The following is a 25,462-nucleotide window of genomic DNA, read 5'->3' as shown; positions in this document are numbered from 1 at the left end:
AGGAGTTGGAGAGCAGCCTGAGCAGGAGTGAGACTCCATCTCTACTAAAAATAGAAAAAATTAGCCAGGTGTGGTGATATATGCCTGTAGTCCCATGTATTCGGGAGGCTGAGGCAGGAGGATCGCTTGAGCCCAGGAGTTTGCCGTTGCTGTGAGTGAGGCTGACGCCACGGCACTGTAGCCCAGGGAACAGAATGAGACTATGTCTCAAAAAAAAAAAAAAATAAATAAAATAAAATAAAATCTTGGAACTCCAAAGAGTGGTATGGACATTCTCATAAACTTCAAGCATTTCTTCAAACAATAAACTTTAATTTCATTTTCTTTTTAAAATGTGTATTTGCTTACAATACCGAGAGCATTTGCAGAAAACTCAGAGTAAAGCCCTTCCCTCAGAACAAATCCACCTCTATGAATTGCTCATAAATACATCATTGAACAGGGAACCTACAGCTCTACACTGGGTTTAAAAGAAATTAAGGCCTAAGCATGGATATTTATGTACAATTGCAAGACATATGCAAATTACACACAAATACTCTGTATTTTTTTATTTTATTTTATTTTTTGAGACACTCTCACCCTGTCACCCCAGGTAGAGTGCAGTGGTGTCATTGTAGCTCACTGCAACCTCAAACTCCTGGGCTCAAGTGATCCTCTTGCCTCAGCCTCCCGAGTAGCTGGGACTACAGGCTCCTGCTACAATGCCCAGCTAATTTTTCTATTTTTAGTAGAGATGGGGGTCTCACTCTTGCTCAGGCTGGTCTTGAACTCCAAGCTAAAGCGATCCTCCCACTACCTCAAGCCTCCCAGAGTACTAGGATTATAGGCGTGAGCCACCGCGCCCAGCAACAAACACTCTTCAAATGCTAGGCAAGGCTCAAAGACAAGAGCTCAGCACATGCTCCTGCAACGGTGTAATAAAGATTAAGTTAAACAGTAACAGGCAAACCCATTAAGTGTTGCGGTTCGGGATTGTTCTGTAAAATTTTAACGCTGACTGCAAGTTTTGGGCAGTTCACATCTGATTTTTATGATGAAGATCGGGACTTGTAAAAGATCATTAGTGACTCAATGTATGAATGACAGCATCATTACTGATTAGTAAAAAGTTTTCCCAGTAGTCCTTTTTCGAATGTCTACTTCTGTTTAATTTAAAAACACCTAAAGTGAAGGCGAGCCATGAAAGAAACACGTATTATCTACAACTATTTATCTGTGCATTTTCCTACCCAAAATATAAAAATAACCTAGATGTGGATTCATCATCCACAAATCCTTAATTTCAAATTTATAGGCACAATGGTTTCATTGTTTTCACTGACTGATTTTAATGTTACAGACTATATACCTTTTGGGTTACAAAAATGTAAAACAGGATTCTAAAACCGGAAAAATTCTTGGTTAAAAAGAACAAAGTCCAGGAAATTTCCAGGTCATGCCAATCTGCCCTGAATCGTGTAACTGCAGGGCAACTGCCTCCTGTACAATGATTCAAACTTCTGTGAAAGCCGAAGCTCACCTTTAGCTGTTTGACATTGTAGACGCGGACTCCAGCACTGGTACCCGATGCAGCCAGCCAGTTCCCATCCGGACTCACTGCCAAGAGACACATGGCCTCCACTGTCCCTGTGAGGACGGAAGAACAGTCAGGTCTCTCAATTCATTCAGTGTCCACAGCCACCCCCGCCCCGCAGATGATGGCGAAAGCAAGTGAGACCCTCAGAGTTTTAAATCACTGACAGGATAATTTGCTGATACTTTTGCAAGTTAGTTTGAGATGGTAACCTGTCTACCTTTTTCATTTAATTAGCCACCCCCTCATGTAAAGAGAATCCAGAAGTAAAAGTGAAGGTGTCACTTGCTCAGGCCGGAATAAGACGGTACCCACTATGGTAACGCAGAATCAGGGCACAGCCACCACTAAAATCTATACTTTAATTGTTTCAAACTCCTTTCCTACCAGATTTTTTTAAAATTTTATTTTTATAAATTGACTTATCATAATTGTACATATTCATGGGGTACACAGAGATGCTTGAATACATATAATGTATAGTGATTAGATCAGGGTAATTATTAATAGCATAGCCATCCCTAAATGGTTTTTAATCAAAGCTATGGACAGCAAGTTCAACAGACTTGAAACATATCTTTGATTTACTAGGTGTAGGTTGTATACTTAGCACTAAGGGAGGATGGGCACATATGAACCATCTTTGTCATCTAGGGACTTTAGATCAGTCTGGCAACGTGAAGACTAGTGTGGGATAAAACTTGGACACTGATGCTATGTGCCAAAATACACGCTGCATATAACGCCCCCGAACACCGAAAAGGCTGCTAAAGGCTGGGCGGGGATGGGTAGAAAAGGATGGAAAACAGGGTGAGCTAAGTAAAAAGGACTGGAATATACAAGTTTAGAGGCTGTGAAGAAACCAGCTTGACTTCAAGGGCAAATGAGATGAGAAAGGAGGAAGAAATAAAGTCAAATCCATAATGCAGAGCTGAATTTTAACAAGTACTAACTGGAAGATAAACAGTCTTAAATAAAAACATTTACAGGTACTCATTAAATATTGTCAGTTTAATTTACCTGACCCCTAACTTGTGGGTTTCTTCTTTATGCTTCTGGTGCAGCTTATGAACAGTGAGAGTTGAAGTTAAAGAGCTGACTTTCCAGGCTGGGAGCAGAGGCTCACGCCTGTCATCCTAGCACTCTGGGAGGCCAAGGCGGGAGGATCGCTCAAGGTCAGGAGTTCGAGACCAGCCTGAGCAAGAGCGAGACCCCCCGTCTCTATTAAAAATAGAAAAATTAGCCGGGCATGGTGGCGTATGCCTGCAGTACCAGCTACTCGGGAGGCTAAGGCAGGAGGATTGCTTGAGCCCAGGAGTTTGAGGTTGCTGTGAGCTAGGGTGATGCCACAGCACTCTAGCTCTAGCCCAGACAACAGAGTGAGACTCTGTCTTAAAAAAAAAAAAAAAAAAAAAGCATTGACTTTCCAGGCTGACAGAGTCTAAATGACAGGGAAGCAGATAAAATCCAGGACGAGAAAGAAGGCAAGGGCCATGGGAAGTATCCAAAGAACTACCAGCCTAAGCTGGATACTAAGTCTCAGTCCCCATCAATAAGCAAGTCAGCCACACACAGTCACATTCGTTCATGCACACTCATGTTCTCAAAGAACACTGAGAAAGCATCATGAATACTAAATGAACACAGATAATGAAATTAAATGAACACAGGTGATGAAACTGAATGTATGTTACAGAACAGGTAGGCCTATGGAAAAAAATCTTTTAAATGTAAATGAGAAATTGTTATATGTATAAAGACACTTTCACCTTTATATAAATAAACAACCAAAAAAGTAACATGCCCACAAAATACCTACAAACACATATTGGAAAATAGCAAAATATTAATGGCAGCTATTTCTGGGTGGCAGGATCACAGATCATTTTAACTTTCTTCGTGTTCTGCTAACAAAACTCTAAGAAGAATGATGAAACTTCTCTGGTCCCAAATAAGGAATCAAAAACCCAGTGAGAAAAGAGTAGGTGTGAGGAACATTTCAGATCTCATCTAGTGTCTTCATCTGCCAGATATGTCCTCCTACTTCAAATTGCAAACGTGTGAGTGAATGTATTTGCAGAGTGGGAAGAACATGAGGGAACCCCCGACAGTGAGGTTTAAAAGGGGAAAAGTCACATCTTAGACACAGACAACTCTCCCTGGGGCCAGTTACCAAATTCCCACCTGACAGAGGCTGGAAAGCATGCAGGTGCTTGAAGCTTCCTTCCAACAGCTGCATGATATGTAGAGGCCCTTGATTTGATGCCACAAATAGCTTTGTTGAATCTTCAGAAAACAAGATCTGAAGGGCAGAGCGAAGGAACGCTGGCATTTTGGAAACCTTTGGGTGGAACAACGGTAGAAGCTAGTGAGAGAGGAGTCAAAAATAATCCCAACCAGGTTCAAACTACATTAATGCTTCCTGTCCCTAAGCAAGCCAAATGCCCCAGGGCACGGAACACTGGCATGCCCACAGTAACCTATATATCCCCCTTTCATCTCTTCAGTAAATACTAAATGCCCTATCATGGAAATGACTAAGACACATATGAAACCACTGAGCAGAAAAACCTAAACTTTACTGCCTCTAGGGCATCCCCTGCCCACTCCCCCCAAATTGTTTATGTTAATCAATTCAAGATGGAAATATAAGACCGTTTTGTAACAACTGTCTCCAAATAGCTTTCCACTGAGCAAGGATTCGCATCCAGTTCATTTCTACTTCACACACACACACACACACACACACACACAATCACACATTTAGGAAGTTTCTTCTTATGTGACCAGACAATGGGCTATCACTCACCCTTTTGAGGCTTATGTTGTCATGTTCATAATTCAACCGACAGAGAAAAAACCGAGAAGCTGTAGAATAGGCTATCCAACTTCCACATGGGGAGATAGAGCTGCAAATAATGTTCTCAGGACCCTGGCAAGATTAGGAGTCACGATGAATGTTCAAGTAAAACTTCATATGACGAGGCTCACTGTGACACGACTCCTCAAGCTCTTACCACTCTGGACCTATCCACAAATACCTATACATGATCCCGACACTCATATGCTGTGTTGCTACGATTATTTCAGAGGCAGAGCACCTAAATGGTGTGGGGCTTTGGAATCCAAGAATGAAGGTCTACCTTATCTTGGCCCTTTTGGTACTTTACAGATAGCCTCATACCAAACTCCAACTTTGGAAACCTGAGCAGGGAGGCACTTAATGCAGGAAAGCTTAGGAGGCTAGGTGATTTGGAGTGCTGTTTTGCTTATGATAACCTTCTTTAAAGAAATAGTAAGTGAGAAACATTTGGAGAATATAAAGGAGAAGAAAAGTTCAATGTAACATTTATATAATTTAAAAAACTCAGAAAATGATGATTTCTCAATATATGTATATATACAACTCTCTCTCTCATAGAGGAAGCTATACAGCTAATTAATTACCATTAGGTAATTTCAAGAGAGGAGACTAGAATTAAAGAGGTGGTCAAGTAAATAAGCTATCAATATTGTTTAAATTCTTTATGGCGAAGACTGTATTCACAAATATTTGGGTAATTAAAATAAATTTTTTAAAGGAAGATAACTGTAAATAATAAATTGTATAGTATTAATGTAAAAAAGTATAGACACATGCACACATGGTTGGAAATTTTTTCCTGGAAGTTTCTATATAAGAAACTATTGGCAGCAATTATATCTAGAGAGAAGAGAGGAGGGGGTATAGGGAGTGGAGGAGACGAATTTTTCATTTATACTCTTTTGTACCATTTGAGTTCTTAAAAATATGCATGTTATTTTCATAATAATATCAAAAGAAGAAAAACCAATTTCCTGTATGCATTCATAATAAATTCTAATAAACTCTGAATGCCCAATTTGTAATCACAGGAAACCCAGTTCTGGTGACACAAGCCCTTCATTCAAATAGTTTTAGAATTTATGCAGTTTATGATGTGAAGTAACCCTGAAAATTCAGAATGGGAAAAATGTTCTGGATTTCAGAGTCTGAACACACAGTTAAACATCCTTACCTTTGTCTTGAGGTGCAGTAAATGATCTGCATTTTTAGAGAGTGGAAGGGTATCCCCGTTTTTGCCTAAAACAAGAAAGTTCCCTTAGTTTTTTCTTATCAAAGAAAGATTATTTGCACATTTTTTTCTTCTAAAAAGTCACGCCTTGGTAGAATGGATCACTACCGTGGGAAATCAGAAAAATGGCTTTACTTAGAAAGCTCATAATTTTTGAGGGGGTATATGAAGAAGAAAGCAATGAGTTCTCCCTTCACTTCTGTCCTACGATACATCATGAATTCTCTGAAGCTCTACCCCACAGCCAGGCATGCAGGTGGATGGAAATAGAGTTTGCATGGCCTCAGTTTTATTCCACTACAAACGAGAGGATACAAACATTTCCTTAACAGGTCACATAAAATGCCACTAGGCTGTCATTCAGTAAGATCCATGTGACCACCTTTCTCATATAGGATCATCACTCCCCATCATTAAATCTTGTCACTTTTCAACAACCTGTTTGCACCTCAGCCAACCTAGGGCAAACTATGATTCTTCAACCCTCACTTCAACTACATCCTGCAGGACACCACATAGAATCGTAAACTTTTACAAGATGATGCAGCATCCTGCTGAAGATCCTAACACTCTAAAGAACTTGTTTTATCTAGTGGGTGGGAAAACCATAAGTTACAATGGACACAGAAAAATCTACTTCAATTTTTCTGTAAGCAGAACTTTAACTGCAATTCTGACTTGGGGCTTCTCTCTCCAGTCTTCTGATTGGGAAAAAACTTTCTCCCACATTACCTGTTGCAACTGTCGATCCCAATCGCCAAAGTTCCAAGTGATGAGCAAACTGGAAGAGGAGAAGCTGCCTTTTCTTGGAACAAGAAATGAGACGTCGCTGTATCCAAGAATGAAAAGTTGAAAATAAGCCAGTGTCACCTATTGCCTCAGTACCAGATACACCAGCAACATCTTAGTACATTTTTTCCTGTTGAAATCTAGTTCTTTGATAAATATCTCCTAAGTACTACTATATGCCAAGCACAATGCTAGGATCTAAGAACACAATGGTAAATAAAAACATAGCTACTGCTCTCAAGACGCATCCAGTCTAAAGGGTGACACGGAATCAAATATCAATTACACTTCAGTATGCCAAGAATTTTAATATGGCAAAACATTATATGTAATGAAAAAAAGCAGAAAGGACATCTAGCTTTTTGGGGTCAAGACAGAAGCTCAGATGAGGTTCACTAGTAAAGACTAATCAGGCAAAGAAGACAGAGCAGGATGTTTCAAGGAGAGAAATGGCATGTGAAATAGCTCAAAGGTCAAAGAGCATTCGAGGCAATAAAAAAGTCTTTCAGAACGGCTAGCCTGGGTGGGGTGCCGCAAGTGTGTGAAAGGAGAGGGGAGAGAAGCAGCTGAAGGGCCAGGGATAGAATGAGACAGGCTCTACAAGCCACATGAAGGAAACAGTGTATGTTGCAGGCAACAGGGATAACCAGAGGCTTTGAAGCATGGAGTGATGAACAAAGCTGCCTTTTTTTTTTTTTTTTTTTTTGAGACAGGGTCTTGCTCTGTCTCTATTGCCCTGGGTAGAGTAAAATGGCATCATCAAAGTTCCCTGCAACCTCAAACTCCTGGGCTCAAGCAATCTTCCTGCCTCAGCCTCGTGAGTAGCTGGGACTATAGGCGTGCACCACCACCATGCCCAGCCCCAAAGTCGCTTTTTAAACAGATCAATAGAGAATAGGCTACAATGACACAAATGGAAATAAAATAAAAGAAGATCAGTAAGAAGCTACTGTAAAGGAATTCAGACGAGAAAAGACACTGATCCAACTGGGACAACAAAGCCAGGCACAGTGGTGCACGCCTATAGTCTCAGCTACTTGGGAGGCTGAGGTGGAGGATGCCTTGAGCCCAGGAGTTCGAGAGCAGCCTGGGCAATACAATGAGATCCCATCTCAAAAAGCAACAGCCAGGCATGGTGGCTCATGCCTGTAATCCTAGCACTTTGGAAGGCTGAGGTGAGAGAATTGCTTGAGGCCAGGAGTTCAAGACCAGCCTGAGCAACACAGCATCTCATCTCTACAAATAAAAATAAATAAAAATTTTAAAAAATTAGCTGGGCTTGGTGCCATGCACCTGTAATGCCAGCTACTCAGGAGGCTGAGGCAGGAGGATTGCTTGAGCCCAGCAGTTTGTGGGTGCAGTGAGCTATGATGATGCCACTGCACTCTAGCCTGGGCAACAGGGTGAGACCCTGTCTTAGGAGCAAAAGAAACAAAAACAACAAAACAAAATAAAACAAAGACAATGGCAGTACAGACAGAAAAATTACCCAATTCCAGAGATGAGGGCTATGTCCAACCTTATCAAAGTATATACATTAAATATGTACAGTTTTTATATATCAAATATAACTCAATAAAGCTGTTGAAATATATGTATGTGTATAAATATATATGAGATAATGAGGAGGCAGGCTCAGTAAGGTTTACTGGTTGAATGGAATATGAAGTAGGTGTAGGGGACAAGGTTTACTACCTTGGCAAGATGGTACCACTTACTTAGAATGGAACACTGGAACCCTGGATTTTCCTGCTCCCACCCAGAATCACAGAACTCACCCTTAAAAACAAACAAACTTCCCATAAAGCACAACTATGTGGAAAAGGGAATGATTTCCCCAGAGAATGAACTTAGGATGCTGCTGCAGATCTCATGCCCCCAGAAATGTCTCTGCAAGAGGCTTGCCTTGGAAACAGAAGGAAGAAGGTGGCTACGGAAAGTCTCACAAATTTGCCCAGGAAGTGTGAGCTGTGTTCACAGTCTCGTGGGACAGAGGGATGGGGAATGGGAGATGAGGGGTTGGCGGGTCGGGGGGGGGGGGAGGTGATACTTACATGGGGAAAGGTGATTTTTCGGAGAGCAGCATCATAATTCTTTACTTCTACCTTCTCCATGAGAGGACGAATGACTAGATGGGTATCGGTGCCTAGGGCACGGGGAAGGGGAGAAGGCATGCAGAATTACAAGTCCTGCATGAAAATAACCAGGGATGGACAGAGCAGAGGGGCAGCCTCACCGGAAGTGGAACCAACCTCCAGATATCAGAGCTGTCGGGCTGTGGGCCACAGCGCGCACGTCGTGAGTGTGATGCTGGAACGGTTTTGTCCGCACCCACTGCTTCTCGTTGCTGTTAGAAGTCACAGGGACCAGCTGAAAATGGAATATTGTCCCCTCGGCTGTGCCCACCACGAAACTGTCTTCTTGCTGAGGAATTAAATCATAAGGGAGGTACATGTGATCAAAACAGGGTCCAGCTGGAAAAATATTCCCTGGGCTTTTCTGTCTGGGCAGCTTACGGGAAAACCTATGCCCAGGATTAGAAAAGAGGTGACAGGGGTCTTTTCCCTCCACAAGCTAACAATTCCATCAGCCAAGCAAGTTCAGATATAGATGACAAGGCGCCCTCTACTGACAAAATTATTAATAACAATACATAACTCCCACTGTTAAACTTCATATATACAAACTAGACCTCATTAGAATAGCAAACAAAGAGATAAAATACTAGGAATAAACTTAAAAAGAAATGTACTAGACCCACCTGAGAAAAAATTTAAACCCTCCTAAAGAATATAAGAAATGACATAATCAAAGAAACCCACACCACGTTATTTAACAGGAATATTTAACATGACAAAGATATTATCACTAAGGAAATGTGTGTTTTACACAAATCCAATAAAAATGCTGATAGTCTTTTATTTGGAACTAGGAAAGGTGTTTCTTGAATTCATATAGAAAAATAAAGAAAACAAAACAAACCCAAACCCACAACACAAACAAAAAACCCCCAACAAGAATAGTAATGAAGGTATTGAAAGCAGGAACTCAAACAGATACGGAGTGAGCATCCCTGATCTGAAACCCAAAATGCGCCAAAATCTGAAACTTTCTGAGCCCCAACATGACACCTCGAGTGGAAAATTCCACAGTGGACCACACAGTCAAAAATTTTGTTTCAAAATTAATAAAACATCCCATAAAATTACATTCAAGCTATGTGTATAGGGTGTATACGAAACCTAAGTGAATTTCACGTTTAGACTTGGGTCCAATCCCCAAGACATCTCATTACGTACACGCAAATATTCCAAAACTGGAAAAAAATCCAAAATCTGAAATACTTATGGTCCCAAGCATTTCAGATAAGGGACATTCAACTGTACTTGTACATCAATGTACAAATACAGTCTTTTCATTGTCTTGGAGCTATTTAACAACTGCTGTAGCATTATTCACAACAGCCAAAAGATGGAAATAACCCAAATGTCCACCAACAGACAAACGGATAAGCAAAACGTGGTGTATACACACATACAGGAATATCATTCAGCCTTTAAAAGAAATGAAATTCTGACAACATGTATGAACCTTGAAAACACTATGCTAAGTAAAATAAGCTAAATACAAAAAGGCAAATACTATATGACTCCACTTATATGAGATATCTAGCATAGGCAAATTCACAAGGACAGAAAGTAGAACAGAGGTTACCAGGGCCTGGGGAAGGGAGAAATAAGGAATTATGGTTTAATGGGTACAGAGTTTTTGTTTGGGGTGATGAAAAAATTTGGAAAGGGGATGGTGGTGGTTGCACAGCAGTGTGAATGTACTTAATGCCACTAAATAGTACATTTAACAATGGCTAAATAAATTTTATTATGTATACTTTAAGAAAATAAAAAATATTTTTTAAAGAAAAGTATTTACTTTATTTAAAGTATTATGAATATGGGGTGGGGGGTGAGGGAGAGATCTTTTGATCTCTGGTAGTCAAAAGACCAAAATTTGGAAAATCTTGAGCTAATTTATTGTCATTTATTTATTTATCTTATGTTGATCTGAAATCCACATGTTGTCTTTTTTTTTTTAAACAGGCAAAGAGAGGGAGGGCCAAGGAGGGGAAGTAAGTAGCCTGACCGATATAAAAAGACTCAGGTTACCTGGTTTCCAGACTAAAGGCACTCTCTCACCAGTATGTTGAGCACTGTGATTTCTAACGCTAGTTTTAAAGGTCTCAGAGTGTTTACAATTTTTTAAAAATTCCCCTATATTCTCAAAACTATTTTCATTTTAACTCTAGTTTTTATAAATGCACATAACTTTGAGTACGGGGAAAAAATTAGGCCTGGCACGGTGGCACACGCCTGTAATCCTAGCACTTTGGGAGGCCAACGTGGGAGGATTGCTTGAGGCCAGGAGTTCTCAAGACCAGCCAGAGCAACAGCGAGACCCCATCTCTATTAAAAAATAGAAAAATTAGCTGGGCACGGCAGGAACTTGGGAGGCCGAGGCAGGAGGATTGCTCGAGTTGAGCAATTGCTGCAACAGTGAGCTATGATGACTCCGTCACACTCTAGCCTGGGAGACAGAATAAAACCCTGTCCCCAAAAAATAAACAAATTATAGGGTTTTTGATAGGGTAGTGAAAAAAATTCAGCAACCTGGACGAGCAGTTAACCAACCAAACAATGAAAACACTAGGTCAACTAGTCGAGAGAGATGAGAAGTGTGAACGTGGTTGAGCATGTAGCTGCCAACTGACTACACACTTACTGTGGACTAGGAACTTTATATATGCCATATCATCTCTAATCCTTCAATAAGTTACAAGTAAATATAATTTGCCCTACCAGGAAAAATTGAGAGAGACTTTGAAACGAGCAAAGAAAAAAAAAAAAAAGGTGTCCTTGCCTAGTGAGCCTTTTGATTGTCTTGGAGCTATGTGATTAATATAACTGTTGCACAAGTTATAGAAAATTTAGAGGATGCAAAAGATTCTTTTCCACAGAAATCCATAGAATTTTGCCTGGTAGAAAGCAACTGATTATTGCCCTATGGACACAGAGTTTTGCAACAATGTGTAAACTCATTTCAGCACTCCTGATGGCCTTACATAAGCACGTTCTTTGAATTCTCTTTTGAACTGCCTGAAATATCTTACTGGTTCCCTCATTAATGAATTATAGAAGATCTCTGAGACATTTTCATTTATGTTTGTATGAGTCAGCTTTTTAACTTTCTTTCCCCTAATCATCATTTAATAGCCCTTTTCACAGATAAGGAAACTGGAGCTACACAGGTTTAGAAACATGACAAAGACATAAACCCATCTGCTTCCAAAGCCTGTGCTCTGGGCACACCACACTGCCCCAACCTTGTGCCAGCTCTCTTGAGGTCACCTGCAGGTACATGATGGTGGAGAAGAAAGGTAACCGTATCTGAAGGACAGCACATAAGGCGGCCCTGACCAGCCTGTCCCTCAACTCTAAAGATTCTATTTGAAAACCATTAGCCCAAGATGAAAGTGGAGATACAAAGAAGCTTAGGAACTCACTCTCCCCCACCTCCAACTGTTAGGTTCATTTAATTTACAAGAAATAAAAAAAAATAAAAAAAAAAAAAGGCAGTTTGTTTAAAGTCCCACCCACAGAGAGGGATTTGGAAGACCTCTATAGGTGTGATCATAAAAAAATTGAAAAGGAAACAAAAGAAAAGGGCTATCTTAGGACATAGCAGGAAGGAAACAAAGGAAAAATCAAACCTGGAAGTGGGGTGGGGAGTTTCCCAAATTAATCAAAGAGTAACCATTTTACACAAAGAAAAAAAATTATCTCTTTCATTTTACCTTTCAAATTACCTCTAAATGAAAGCAAATATTTCCTACAACTCCCTGCAGGAATCTGTACTCACCTCCTAGATGAAGGTGAAAGACATCTAAGAAGATCAAAGGATCGAGTATTTGCCACAATTCACTCTTTAGCCCATGAAAATCCATTAAAAATAAATCTAAAAAATAATCAGCTGTTCTGGCAAGAGAATATAATGGAGAAAAGCCTTGAAATTAGAATCAGCTTCAAAAAAGATGTGAAAATGATAATGACAACAGCACACTCTCTCTGGGCCAGACAACACTTAACACTTGACATGCGCTATCCATTAAATCCTGCCCCAAACTCTATAAGTTCTGTATTTTTTTTTTTTTTTAAAGAAGAGGAAACTGAGGCTTAGAAATAAGTAACTTAAGCAAGCAAGACATGCAGCTAAGTGGTACCACTGGGACTGAAACCCAAGCCTGCCTAATTCCACAATCTGTGATAAGCACTTCTGACGGCTGGTATTTATACAACTGTATTTTTCAATTAAAAAAAAAAATAAGTACCATAATTCATTGATTCTGAGGCAAACATTTTCCCATGTTTTAACATCTCCGAAATCAGGATATCTTAAAGTGTCTGTCAGTCTGCGTGTGTGGCATCTGCAGATAAACAGCCACCATCGACACTTGCAGAATGGCTGTCAAAAGCCTAAAGAGAACGTGGGTAGGAGAGTACTGCGGAGCTTCACACTACCACACTACCGATGGCATGGAGGCAATGTGTGGGAAAACAAGGACCTTGAGGACTGAGTTGAAAAGTGACTCAGAGAGTCCAATTCTGAACGTAACGAAGTTTTAGGACTATATTCGTCAGTATATTTTGCTTGTATTTTCCTTTTTGTATACGCACAAGAGTGGCATGACAAAATTTCAGTCTCAAAGTACTCTTTCAATAAGTAGAATACAAATTCTACGTTTAAAAAAAACATTGTCAGGCTGGGCGCGTGGCTCACATCTGTAATCCTAGCACTCTCGGAGGCTGAGGTGGGAGAGGACTGCTTGAGGCCAGGAGTTCAAGATGAGCCTGAGCAAGCAAGACCCTGTCTCCACAAAAAAAAAAAAAAAAGAAAAATTAGCTGGGCGTGGTGGCGGGCACCTGTAGTCCCAGCTACTTGGGAGGCTGAGGCAGGGGGATCGCTTGAGCCCAGGAGTTTGAGGCTGCAGAGAGCTATGATCACACCACTGCACTCTAGCCTGGGGGACAGAGCAAGACTCTGTCGCAAAACAAAACCAAACCAGTCAGTTCACATGTTTACAAAATATAAATTTTATATTTAAAAAAGCACAGTGTCATAATTCAATTGGCAGTGTTTTTTCTTTCCCATGATGACAAAATAATGTCATGTCTTACAATTATTTGTTTCTAAGATTCAATGCAATACAGTAATGTAGGGACATTGTAGGAAAAAAATCAAACAGCATAAAATGGTACACAGTACAAATTAAGCCTGAACTCCCAAATTCCTTCTCTGGAAATTATCATCATTAGCAATTCTATCTTTTCAAAGATATTCTACAGAAAGAAATTATCTGGCCAAAAATATATATAGAAAAAATTAGCTGGGCATAGTGGCACATGCCTGTAGTCCCAGCTACTCGGGAGGCTGAGGCAGGAGGATTGCTTGAGCCCAGGAGTTTGAGGTTGCTGTGAGCTAGGTTGATGCCACAGCACTCACCCTAGCCCAGGCAACAGAGTGAGACTCTGTCTCAAAAAAAAAAAAAAAAAAAAAAAAAAAAATTCTATGTATATACCAGCAAAACTGTTTCTATGAATCTGCCCCTCCTTTTCTTATACACTATCATGTGCTATATTAATACACTATAATACTCTTTTACTTTTTCCCCTTAACAATATATCCCAGAAATTGTTCCATAGCAGTAAACATACATCTTCCATGTTCTTTGAAGCAGCTGCATACATAATATTTCAGGAGGTACACTTTATTAACTAATTAACTAAGTCTTACGTATAATTACACCTGCTTTGGATTAAAACTCCTTTAAAGAGGAATTTCTCCCACTCAGTTCAACTTAGATCACTATATGTGACATCTAAACATTTTTACAGGGCTTTAACATACATCAAATTGTTCTCACAGAAAATCTGTGAAATGGGGTAGAAATACTTACAGGCAAGAAAAGCAGGCATGAATGAACTCTGTACTAGAAAATTAATGTCCACACTTAGGATGGCACATAATTCTCAAACTATGTAGGTAAAGAATAAAGGATCTAGTTAACAAATCTCAATGTCACTTTCCATGGCTCACGGCTAAAATACCCAAAGGTTTCTGAATTAGAATTCATGCTACCAAAAGGAAAGAGGCATACTTGTTCAACACAAAGCTACCTGAGGCTTTTTCAAACAGGAGAGAAGGAACATTTCCAAAATCACTATAAAGTTATCCTCTAATCTCCCAAGATAGATAGGAAGCAGAAGAACAGTTGTACAGAGAGGGAAACGGGGCTTTTCAAGATTCTTCTAGGCTACTTATCTACAATCAGACTGGATGAACTCTGGGTGAGGAGTATCTGAAGAAAATCTCTCTGCTAACTAGTCTTTTAGAGAATCCTGTATTCTCTAACCAGTTGGTAGATACCATAGAAATGACATGGGTTTCAGATGCATTTTCCTAAACTCATCTTCCTCCAGTATAATGTCACGATGTGACATATAAATATTTTTACAGGGCATGTCACTAACCCTGCTTTCTCTACTCACCACCCAGCTGTACACTGACCACTGAAAACAGGGACTGTACTCACATCGGCTACGGCAATGGACTGCACATCAGCATTTGCGATGAGGTGGCTCTTCACCAGCGTCCCCGTAGCTGAGTCCCAGAACTGCACTTTCCCAGCAGAGTCCACACTTATGACGGTGCCATCGGACAAGAAGGCAACACCCCACACGATACACTTCCGCTTAGACACACCCATATACTGCCTATCCACAATCATCTTATGAATAGTGCTCCCTGAAAAATAAGAAAAACACACATTTGGATGGTACCCATTTCTCCTTTAGTCTCTTAAACATTGCCTGTGGTGTGCATGATATGGTAAGTTAGCTGACTGAACACAGCCAGCCAGTAAAAAGGTAGTTCTGGTGAACTCAGATCTCCAAAATGGTTACCTGAATAAAAATGGAGGTAGAGCTGGGCACACCTGTAATCCTAGCACTCTGGGAGGCTGAGGCAGGAGGATTACTTGAGCCCAGGAGTTTGAGGTTGCAGTGAGCTATGATCACACCACTGCACTCTACTCAGGGCAAAAGAGTGAGGCTCTGTCTCAAAAAAAAAAAAAAAAAAAGTGGAAGCGAGGTGACAGCAAGAGGGGGAAGTGGGGAGGAGGGACAGAGAGGGAGGGAGGAAGGGAGAGAAGGAGAGAACGAGAACAGACACCCCTTTGGGGGAGGTGAAATGGAAAGAGACATTTGGGACATTCCCTTAAAGCTGGCCAACCACACATACACACTACACTCTGCTCTTTCCCAAAACCCCACAGGAAAGGGAGAGAAGACCATAGTGACAAAATTTTGGGAACTGGAAAGCTGACATGAAGTGGTAACTGACTCAGCAGAGCCCTAAAAACTAAGTCCCAAGTCAGCAGTGAAGAAAGCCAAGAAGCCACCTGATTTATACTATGGAATCCTCAGATGACTCAGGAATTGGGGACACCAGATACTCTAGCAAGAAAGGGAAAAGTGGGGCTTCAAAGGAGGGATCAGTTGAAAATAAGTTTAAGAAACCGTTAGACCCCTCAGATGCCCACACCCTAAGAAACTGGGCAGCTCCCCAAAACCCGTCTCCACAGAAGGCTGGGACTTACTCTCTGAGTAGGGCAACCGGGCACAACCGAGGGTGGGAATGTGATATGAATAAGAGAATTAAGTGCAACTTTCTAACTGAATGCTGAGAACACCAGTTTTCTTTTCCTTAGAATGCTGATAGCCAAGCTTATACTCACCAAGCAGGGAAATGAAAAAGCCTTTTGAGGGTACATAACTGGCAAAGAGAAAAGATCTAAATACCCTGGCTTCAGAGGTTCCCCAGATATGCAGTCTAGCCAGATCATTCTTCAGCGACACCCAAGCTCAATAAGCTCCACTGAGGGAGTCATGAGTGATCACCAGACATGTGAGGAAAGCCTTTAACAGGAAAGGCAGAGGCCAAGCAGTCGAACAGAAACAAATCAATGAGTAACAGGGAGGAAAGAGGCAGGGTGAGGAACGCTTGAAAAATATTGGTTGCCTCAGAAAGAGAAGAAGAGTTTGTGTAAAATGAAACAAAAGATAATGCTATAAAAAAGAATATTCAGGAAACAACAACAAAAATAACCTCTGGAAATGTCAGAATGAAAAACTCAATAGAAGCAAAAGCTGAAAGGTAAACATGCAGACTCTTCCAGAGGCATAGTAAAAAGCAAAAGAGACAAAATATGAGAGTGAAAAAAGGAAAGAAAATTAGAAGAGCCAACATCCAAGTAATAAAATTCCAGAAAGAGAAAATGGAGAGAAACTTATCTACAAAATAATTATAAGAACTTGCCTTAGAACTGGAGGATGTGAGTGTTAGATGAAAAGAATCTACCAGGTGTTCGGAACAATTGATCCACAAACCAAGAAACACAATTACTAAATTTGAGAACAGTAAGGATAAAGGGAACATCCCAAAAGTTCCCAGAAAAAAACAAAAAACCAAAAATCAAAAACCCCAGGTCCTATACAAAGAATTGACTCTAAGGGAAATTAATTCCCAACCTAGAATTCTTTCTCGTGCACTCTTTCTGAGAATCCACCAAAGGAATAAACTAATAAAACGAATAACAGAAATGAGAAATCCAACAGAGAAGCAAAGGAGGATCCCAGAATGACTGAAAAATCAACGTTTCAGATCACACAGTAGTGCAGCAGCCCAGAGTGGCTAAGCTAGATGGGAGCAGAACAGAAGGCTGACTAGATGGGAGAGACTGACTCAAGAAGATAAAAGTGGCAGAAAGAAAACCAGATGGATTCGAACCTTATTTATACAACTGGAAGAATTTGGGGATAAATCAGTGAGACAGAGAGAGACAGACATAGAGACAGTTTTAAAGGGTAAGTCTAGGCCGGGGGCGGTGGGGGGGGGGGGGGGCGGCCGGTGGCTCACACCTATAATCCTAGCACTCTGGGAGGCCGAGGCAGGAGGATTGCTTGTGGTCAGGAGTTCGAAACCAGCCTGAGTAAGAGCAAGACCCTGTCTCTACTAAAAATAGAAAAATTAGCCAGGCGTCGTGGCGTGTGCCTGTAGTCCCAGCTACTCGGGAGGCTGAGGCAGGAGGATCGCTTGAGCCCAGGAGTTTGAGGTTGCTATGAGCTAGGCTGACGCCACGGCACTCTACTCAGGGCAACAGAGTGAGACTCTGCCTCAAAAAAAAAAAACAAACAAAAACAAAAAACAGTAAGTCTACGGGAAAGAAAAGGCAATTTACTATGTGAGTAGTATTTATACAATCTTAATAATAAAAACATTGACTAGTTACAACATAACCATACTGCGAGGATCAGGAGAAAGCGTGAATAAGAAAGTTAAGTGACAGAAGTTAGTAAATAACGGTCTGAAGCTGAAAAATCAAAATGTACAATTATAACCATGCTAGGTACTATATAGAGTTAAATACCAAAAGAATCAGCTAAGAATCACAAAAGGCTGTCTTTGAGGAGCGGGGGAAGGGACAGAGGGAATCCTGCTTTTCTGTAATAAGCCTTAAGGAATTCTTTCTCTTTGACTATGTGCATATGTAACAAATAAAATAAAAATTAAATTAAAAAAAGGAGGGACGTGTCAGATTCCTCAAACTCCTTACCTCTGTATCTTAGATGGGAGTAAAGACATGTCCACCTAACAAGTTGAGATGAACTTCACCAATGAAGGATTTTATTAGCCAATTTTCCAGGCTAAGAACAGAAAAAGTCATGGTTCTCTATTTTTCTGATCTCTTATCTCACCAATTATGTTACCAAGATATTATGTTCCTCAGTGAAAGAAGCTCATTTTTATCAAGGACTAGGATATATAAATAGCTATTCTACTGATCATTCATAGTAAACATAGTACTGGTCGAGCGCAAATTTTATTGTGAATTCTTATCATGAGGAAAAATACCACATCCCAGGGAAGAACCAAAATTCCCCTAAAAGCAGCAGTAGCAATCCAAGAAAGAAGTGAAATTCATCGCAGACATCTCAGAAGGTTAATGAGAGATCAGGCCCTATGGGTCACTGAAAGCATGACAAGGGCTCAAGCTTTTGAAAACCCAGAAATGAGAATCTGACAAACAAGACCCACACCCCAAATGAACTGAGAAAAACAGTCACCTGATTTGACATCAAACACACTAATGTAGTCTATGGAGCCAGCTGCAATGTGGGTACCAGAGGGATGCCAGCTGAGACTCAGGATGCGACCTTGGGGGTTGTACAACAAAAAAGAAAGTGACATACACATAAATATACAGCAAAGGGTAACTGAGCCGTCCTCCCACCAATTATCCTCAGGGCTAGTGTTCTACAGTCTGGGCTCTCTCACCTACTGACTCCTGTGATGCAATGTTTTTTAACAGATGATCAACTTTACCCTGAGATCCATAATGAAGCATTTGGTATTCACTTTCATAACATACAAATAGTTGAAGGGAATGTAAATAAATACAACCTTTTGAGGATGATCTGGCAGTAATCTAATCAAATTTAAATGTCTATATATTTTGGCCCAGTAATTGCACTGGGAATTGATCAAAGAAAAATACTTGCATGAATGCCCAAAAATATGTATATACAAATATTCACTGCAGCACTGGTTACAGCAGTAAAATCAAAATTATTATCAATAGGAATTAGAATTATGTAAATTATGGAACACCATAAAAGGGAATGCCATGCAGACTAGCAATGACACAGAAAGGTGTCTGGAATGGATCAAGTGAAGAAACAAGCTGAAAAACAAGGCACAAGAATTCCTCCGTTATTTGTTTACATGAATGTACAAAAAACCCCTAGAAGATTAGTTTCAAAATGTTGCCTATGGGGTAGAAAGAGATACTTATTTTCTATTTTTATCTCGTTGGCTACATGTATGAAAACTTAAAAGTATCATTATCACCTTTGTAATTAAAAAAGAATATGCAAAGGATACTAAAAACAAACAAGAATCCGATTAGCAAGGTATAAATATTATTCATGGACACAGGGAACACACAGGACAGTTACTATTCTCTAGAAGTGAGGTCAGAAAACTATGGCCCACAGGCCAAATAAGGCCTACTGCCTGTTTTTGTAAGTAGTTTCACTGAAGCACAGCCATGCCCGTTAGCTTAAGTATTGTCTTTGGTTGCTTTTGCACTACAGTGACAGAACCAGCAGACTGTGTGGCCTGAAAAGCCTAAATTAGTTACTGCCTGGTCCTTACAGAAACAGTCTGCCAACCCCTGCTCTGGAGGGTCAGTGCCAATTCAGTTCAGGTGGAGCCCAGGTACGGACAATTGTTTATAAAACTCCCCCACTCAATCGGAACACACCTAAAGGATTAAGAATCATAGCTCCTAATGATGAAATTCTAGTTTCAAGACTTTAGCTACACTTGTTAGAACTTCACAAAAATAAGTGATAACGAATTGACGTCCACAGAACACTAGCTTTCCTATTTTGGATTTTTGGTTTTGTGCATAATTACTTAACCAGACAGTCACAACTATCCTACACAATGGGCAAAGCCTGGGCTAGGGATGGCTTCTAGCACATACCCTGTACTCAGATAAAATTAGCATACAGTCAGAAATATTACCTGGACCCATGGGAAAAATCCCATCCCCAGAAATATAACTTCTTATTAAATACTGCCCCACCAAAAACAACCCTTACTTTTCTGCCGATCAAAATTTCTTTCAAACTGGATTTTGTCTGGGGTGATTTGAAATAGCTTCACAGATCCATCTTCACAGCCAACCTGTTAGTGAAAAAGAGATAGAAAACAGAGAAGGTAAACAATAAACATTTTATAAGACTAACAGGACTCAACACACACACACACACACACACACACACACGCACAAATACATTTCTCCCCTAAAGCTACCACTTGCCCTGAAAAGCGAAAATAGTTTGTGACAGGGAAAAAAGTACTGATATCAACAGTACTTTTGATATCATATCCTACCCAGAAAACAGGCAGATATTAGGAGTACCAATTAGTGGCCCAGTTCCTGCATATGACATGAATAGAAGCAGGATTTCACAGCACACCTCTCCCGGATATGGCCTAAATAGAAGACCTATTAACCTTATAACCTAATTGGCAACATCTTAAGATATTATACAAATTAGTGCAAATTTAAAAAGAATCACAGACACATCACAGAAAATTAAATCTCTGAAAGCACCCATTCTAATGGAAATTGTAGGGGGAAAAAGTCCCAGCCTGTGCTCAAAACGTTTTTTGAGAGACATTCTGCTGAAACAGTTTTAATATACTACTGTGCATGATGAATCTACAGAAGAATTTCATATGCCATATTTCTGAAATGAAATTTATCACAAAACAAAAAGAATATCAAAACAAAAAACAGTCTCTACATCTTCCAATTCCAAAGAACATAGTTTGGGCAATGCTGAACTGAACTAACCCTTTCATTTCCTATATGAAAGAAAGCCCAAACTAGCAGCAAAAAGGATATAAAAGGACAAGGGATTTTTAAATCTTCAATATCAATTCCAATCTTGTAGTTGAGGTTGCTACATGACATAACACAACTTTCTTTTTTTTTTTTTTTGAGACAGAGTCTCACTCTGTTGCCCAGGCTAGAATGAGTGCCGTGGCGTCAGCCTAGCTCACAGCAACCTCAAACTCCTGGGCTCAAGCGATCCTCCTGTCTCAGCCTCCCGAGTAGCTGGGACTACAGGCATGCACCACCATGCCCGGCTAATTTTTTCTATATATATTTTTAGCTGTCCATATAATTTCTTTCTATTTTTAGAGGTGGGGTCTCGCTCTTGCTGGTCTCGAACTCCTGAGCTCAAACGATCCGCCCACCTCGGCCTCCCAGAGAGCTAGGATTACAGGCGTGAGCCACCGCGCCCGGCCACAACTTTCTTCTATGAACACAGGGAAGGAAGTCTGAATGGGCACAGGAGAAATCTCAGTATGAATTACCAACAGTTGATTACTGACCAAAAGTTGAGAGCCACTGGGGCTGGCAGTCATGCTCCAAATAGGTCCTCCAAAGGCATCCACGGCATACTTGACGTTTAGCGCCTGTAAGTCATACTCGATAATCTCTCCATTGAGCCCGGCACTGAAGAGTCGCTGTCCTGCTGCCCAACACAGAGCTTCTGTAGCCCGAGATTCATGACCTGGGAAAAACTACAGAAACACCACAACTTCTCACCCTACCATGAATTCATCAGCTGCCAGTACTGAGGGTCACATGCAACACGGTGAAAATTACTTCCCCATAAATAACTAGTATACGATTTGGGGCTATCAGAACATCATGTCTACCGATATTTCCTTTCTTTCAGGCTCAAATTTTAGTTACTTTTATACAGGTTTTTTGTTTTGTTATTTTAAGGGACGAGGCCTTGCTCTGTTGCCCAGGCTGAAGTGCAGTGGCATGACCATAGCTCACTGTAGCCTCGAACTCCTGGGCTCAAGGGATCCTCCCACTTCAGCCTCCCAAGTAGCTGGGACTACAGGGACGTGTCACTATGTCTGGATAATTTTTTTCATTTTTTTTTTTTTTAGAGAGAGGGTCTACCTAGGTTGCCCAGGCTGGTCTCGAACTCCTGGCCTCAAGCTATCCTCCTGCCTTAGCCTCCTGAGTTGCTGGGATTTACCTGGTTTTGTTTCTTTTACCAGGACTAGTTCAGCAAAATCTTTACTGCTGAATAAAGTATATATTCAAGTTCAGTTTGATGTATCCAACTGTATTTGTTGCATCTAGTTTTCTAAAAATTAATGCAACTATCTTGATTGGGTGATGCTTTCACATGTATACAAACATGTCAAATGTTATTAATGTGTATACTTTAAATACATGGACCTTCCTATGCATTTTATGTGTAAATTTTCTGTGTAAAAATTTCCTAGCACTCAAAAAGTTTTCCTATCTATCAAGATATTTTATTCTTATACCTGCTTAACACAAAAGGGACTAAGTAGGTATCATTTTTCCTCTTTGAATGTGAAAAGACTGAGACATATACGAATTCAGTGGTTTCCCCAAATTACCAGTCAATGGTATGAGGAGAATGTAAGTCTCCTTATTCCTATCCCCTACCCTTTTCACCCTAACATACTAATTTTTTTCTTGCTCTGAGAGAAATTAACAGAGCTGAGCAATGTTAACTAGTAGGGAAGGGAACAGAGAGAAGGCAGACGATTAGACCAACTTAATTAACTGTTGAAGAATAAAGAAAAGAGATGAAGATAAGGTGAAGAATGGTTGACTTATTCATTCAACAAGTATTAACTCGGCAGTGGCTTTGGACTATGCACTTGCTAAACGGTGGGAATACAGGTATAAACATCACTGACATGGTTCTTGTTCTCATAAAATTTGAAGTTCAGCATGGAAGAAAGACATGGAACAAATACACAACTTATATAATTACAATTGTTATAAATGACAAACAGAAAAATCACAGGATGAAGCAGAGCATGTTTTTCATACTACAGAAGGTAACTTGTTTCTGGTAAGCAATGACCTGTGATTTTTAAACTCCTATTAGTTCTCCAGGGGCCAGCTCAGTAAGTCATCCCTTTCCAAGTTTACTAAACCCACATCTCAGGTGAGGTACTTCTCCACTAAGGTTCTATCCATGTACTAAGCTTTTTTTTTTTTTTTTTTTTTTGAGACAGAGTCTCACTCTGTTGCCGGGGCTAGAGTGCCGTGGTGTCAGCCTAGCTCACAGCGATCCTTCTGCCTCAGCCTCCCGAGTAGCTGGGACTACAGGCATGTGCCACCATGCCCAGCTAATTTTTTCTATACATTTTTAGTTGTCCAGATAATTTCTTTCTATTTTTAGTAGAGACAGGGTCTCGCTCTTGCTCAGGCTGGTCTCAAACTCCTGAGCGCAAACAATCCACCCTCCTAGGCCTTCCAGAGTGTTAGAATTACAGGCGTGAGCCACCTTGCCCAGCCCATGTGCTTAGCTTTATCATAAAATTTATTATACTGGCTGGAAACTGTATACTTACCTTTCTGCCACTGGTCTTTGAGTTCTGTGAAGGCAGGGCCTCTGACATTTGTTTTAATGCCCAGTATTTGCCACTTATTCATTTAGAAACATTGACAGCATGCCTAAATCCCAGATACCAGGCTGCAGGGCACTAAATTTGCTCATTTACCCATCTATGCATTTATATCACAGTGCCTAAGATGTATCAGGCAATCAATAATCGTGAATTGAATTAGATGTTGCACCTGAAGAAAATCAGTAATCAGTGGCAGGGGTAGAAGGTGGGGGGGGAGTGCTGCCTAAGAGCCCTCCATGTACACCAAAAGGATATTTTACCAAATTTAAAAATCTCTTTTCCTCCCAAATATAGGCACATATGTCTACATTCTCTCAGACAGATGCACTTAAGAATCCATCCTCCTGCCATGACATCATCAAAAAGTTTCTGATATTAAAATGTGTCATCATTTTTTCTGAATTGACAATGAAATGGATACTGATACTCCCAACAGGAAATGTCACCTTATGAAAGCTACAAAGGTTTTGAGACTGATAATATGGGTAGCAAATAGTCCCATCAATTTCCCTTCTTATTGTGACCAAATGATCCAGCAAACCTGTTTCCAAATGATTGGCAGTGAGATGCCACAATTCCTATGTAGGATCCTTCCAACCAACATTACACAGATCAAAACTCTGAGCTCTTCTCATCAGTCAGATGAGTGATCTCATATATGCTACAGAAGTTTGGCAGTACCAAACAACTCCATAGGGGGTGGGGAGTCATTTCATCACTTTGAATACAAAAGACATACAAGTTTCTGTAGAATTGAACTGAAGAAGAAATTCACATCAGAAACAGCACAAGAGGCTCCCAAAAGACTTACTTTTTCCTGAAAGTAGTTTGCTGACAAGTTATAAATTTCCACAGTCCCATCTGTTCGTGAAACAGCCAATCTGTTTGACTGGTTATTGTAAGCCACGCAGCGGATCCCTGATGGAACGTAATTAAAGAAACGTACTCGGTGGACCTTAAATTCTCCCATTCCTAGGGGGAAAGAAGAGTTTTACCGTTAAACGTCAGAAGTATGTCACATGCAGTATTCATTTCCTCATTATCACTGCTCTGGATGGAAGGCTCCAACTATTACCGCAGTGAAGTCCACTTCTAAATATCTAACTAATGATACACCATACAAAAATCTATCAATTTCCAGGAGCTCAGGATGGTTTGAACAGTAAGGAGGCTTCAGCAAAAAATCAAAAAGCGTCCTTCTCCGTAGCTCAAGAATTCCAATCGCAGGGGGCCTAGGAATCTGCATTTTAGCAAGCACCTCTTCCCTGCTCTACTGCATGCTAAGTTTGCAAATCACAGACCTAAACTACGGTTGTGACAGTGGGGCTGATGGGGCAGGCAGAACCGAACTCCTCCAGATGAGGAAGCAACAGGACTTGGTGGCTTACTCTGGCTGCCTGGTCTGGCGTCTGTCACCTACCCTACCGCTCTCCTCCCCACCCGCCAACACATGCTGGGCGAGGGTAGAGACCAGGTCAGGCTCACCCGCCCACTCATTCACCTTCAAGGTTAGGAAGCTGCGGGCGTTCGGCCTGACCTGGCCCGGCGCGGCCCCACTAAGAGGGCATACTGCAGCGCGCGCGAGGTCTTTGCCACCCCTTCCCTCTCCCGGGGTCTAAGGACTAGCCCCTACCTGGCCTCGGGACAAGGGGATGGATGAGCTCCGCGGGTCGCCGACTTTGGGGGTCCGCACACCTTCAGACACCCCTCCCTCACACACGCTTCCCATGCCCCTTCCCCAGTTCACCCGCGGCCCCACACTTACCTCTCCAGACGCCAGCCTCTCTCCGCCCCGGCCACACGTGCGCGCGCGCTCTCATGCTCTGCCCCGGAA

General features: G+C 40.9%; 1 protein-coding gene across 3 annotated transcripts in view; it reads right to left on the bottom strand.

Annotated features, from left to right (window-relative positions):
* The window catches only part of UTP4 (UTP4 small subunit processome component), a 30,834-nt gene extending 5,399 nt beyond the window's left edge, over window positions 1–25,435 (bottom strand). The window contains exons 1-13 of one of the 3 annotated variants that reach the window (XM_069497800.1): window positions 25,394–25,435; window positions 24,440–24,600; window positions 21,544–21,735; window positions 20,238–20,322; window positions 18,696–18,785; window positions 15,104–15,315; window positions 8,712–8,883; window positions 8,514–8,605; window positions 6,403–6,499; window positions 5,614–5,678; window positions 4,386–4,508; window positions 3,761–3,917; window positions 1,523–1,629 (exon numbers count right to left, since the gene is read on the bottom strand). In XM_069497800.1, coding sequence (XP_069353901.1) covers window positions 1,523–1,629; window positions 3,761–3,917; window positions 4,386–4,508; window positions 5,614–5,678; window positions 6,403–6,499; window positions 8,514–8,605; window positions 8,712–8,883; window positions 15,104–15,315; window positions 18,696–18,785; window positions 20,238–20,322; window positions 21,544–21,735; window positions 24,440–24,598 — 1,551 coding nt within the window. In that variant the 5' untranslated portion in view covers window positions 24,599–24,600; window positions 25,394–25,435. Of the gene's footprint in view, window positions 1–1,522; window positions 1,630–3,760; window positions 3,918–4,385; window positions 4,509–5,613; window positions 5,679–6,402; window positions 6,500–8,513; window positions 8,606–8,711; window positions 8,884–15,103; window positions 15,316–18,695; window positions 18,786–20,237; window positions 20,323–21,543; window positions 21,736–24,439; window positions 24,601–25,375 lie in introns of all 3 variants that reach the window. The other 2 variants (XM_069497801.1, XM_069497802.1) reach the window with 2 other exon arrangements.
* Between the last annotated feature and the right edge of the window lie 27 nt (window positions 25,436–25,462).

The sequence above is a fragment of the Eulemur rufifrons genome, chromosome 23 (genome assembly GCF_041146395.1).
Source record: "Eulemur rufifrons isolate Redbay chromosome 23, OSU_ERuf_1, whole genome shotgun sequence".
In the NCBI taxonomy this organism is placed as follows: domain Eukaryota; kingdom Metazoa; phylum Chordata; class Mammalia; order Primates; family Lemuridae; genus Eulemur; species Eulemur rufifrons.
This window is presented reverse-complemented; position numbering and strand designations above follow the sequence as displayed.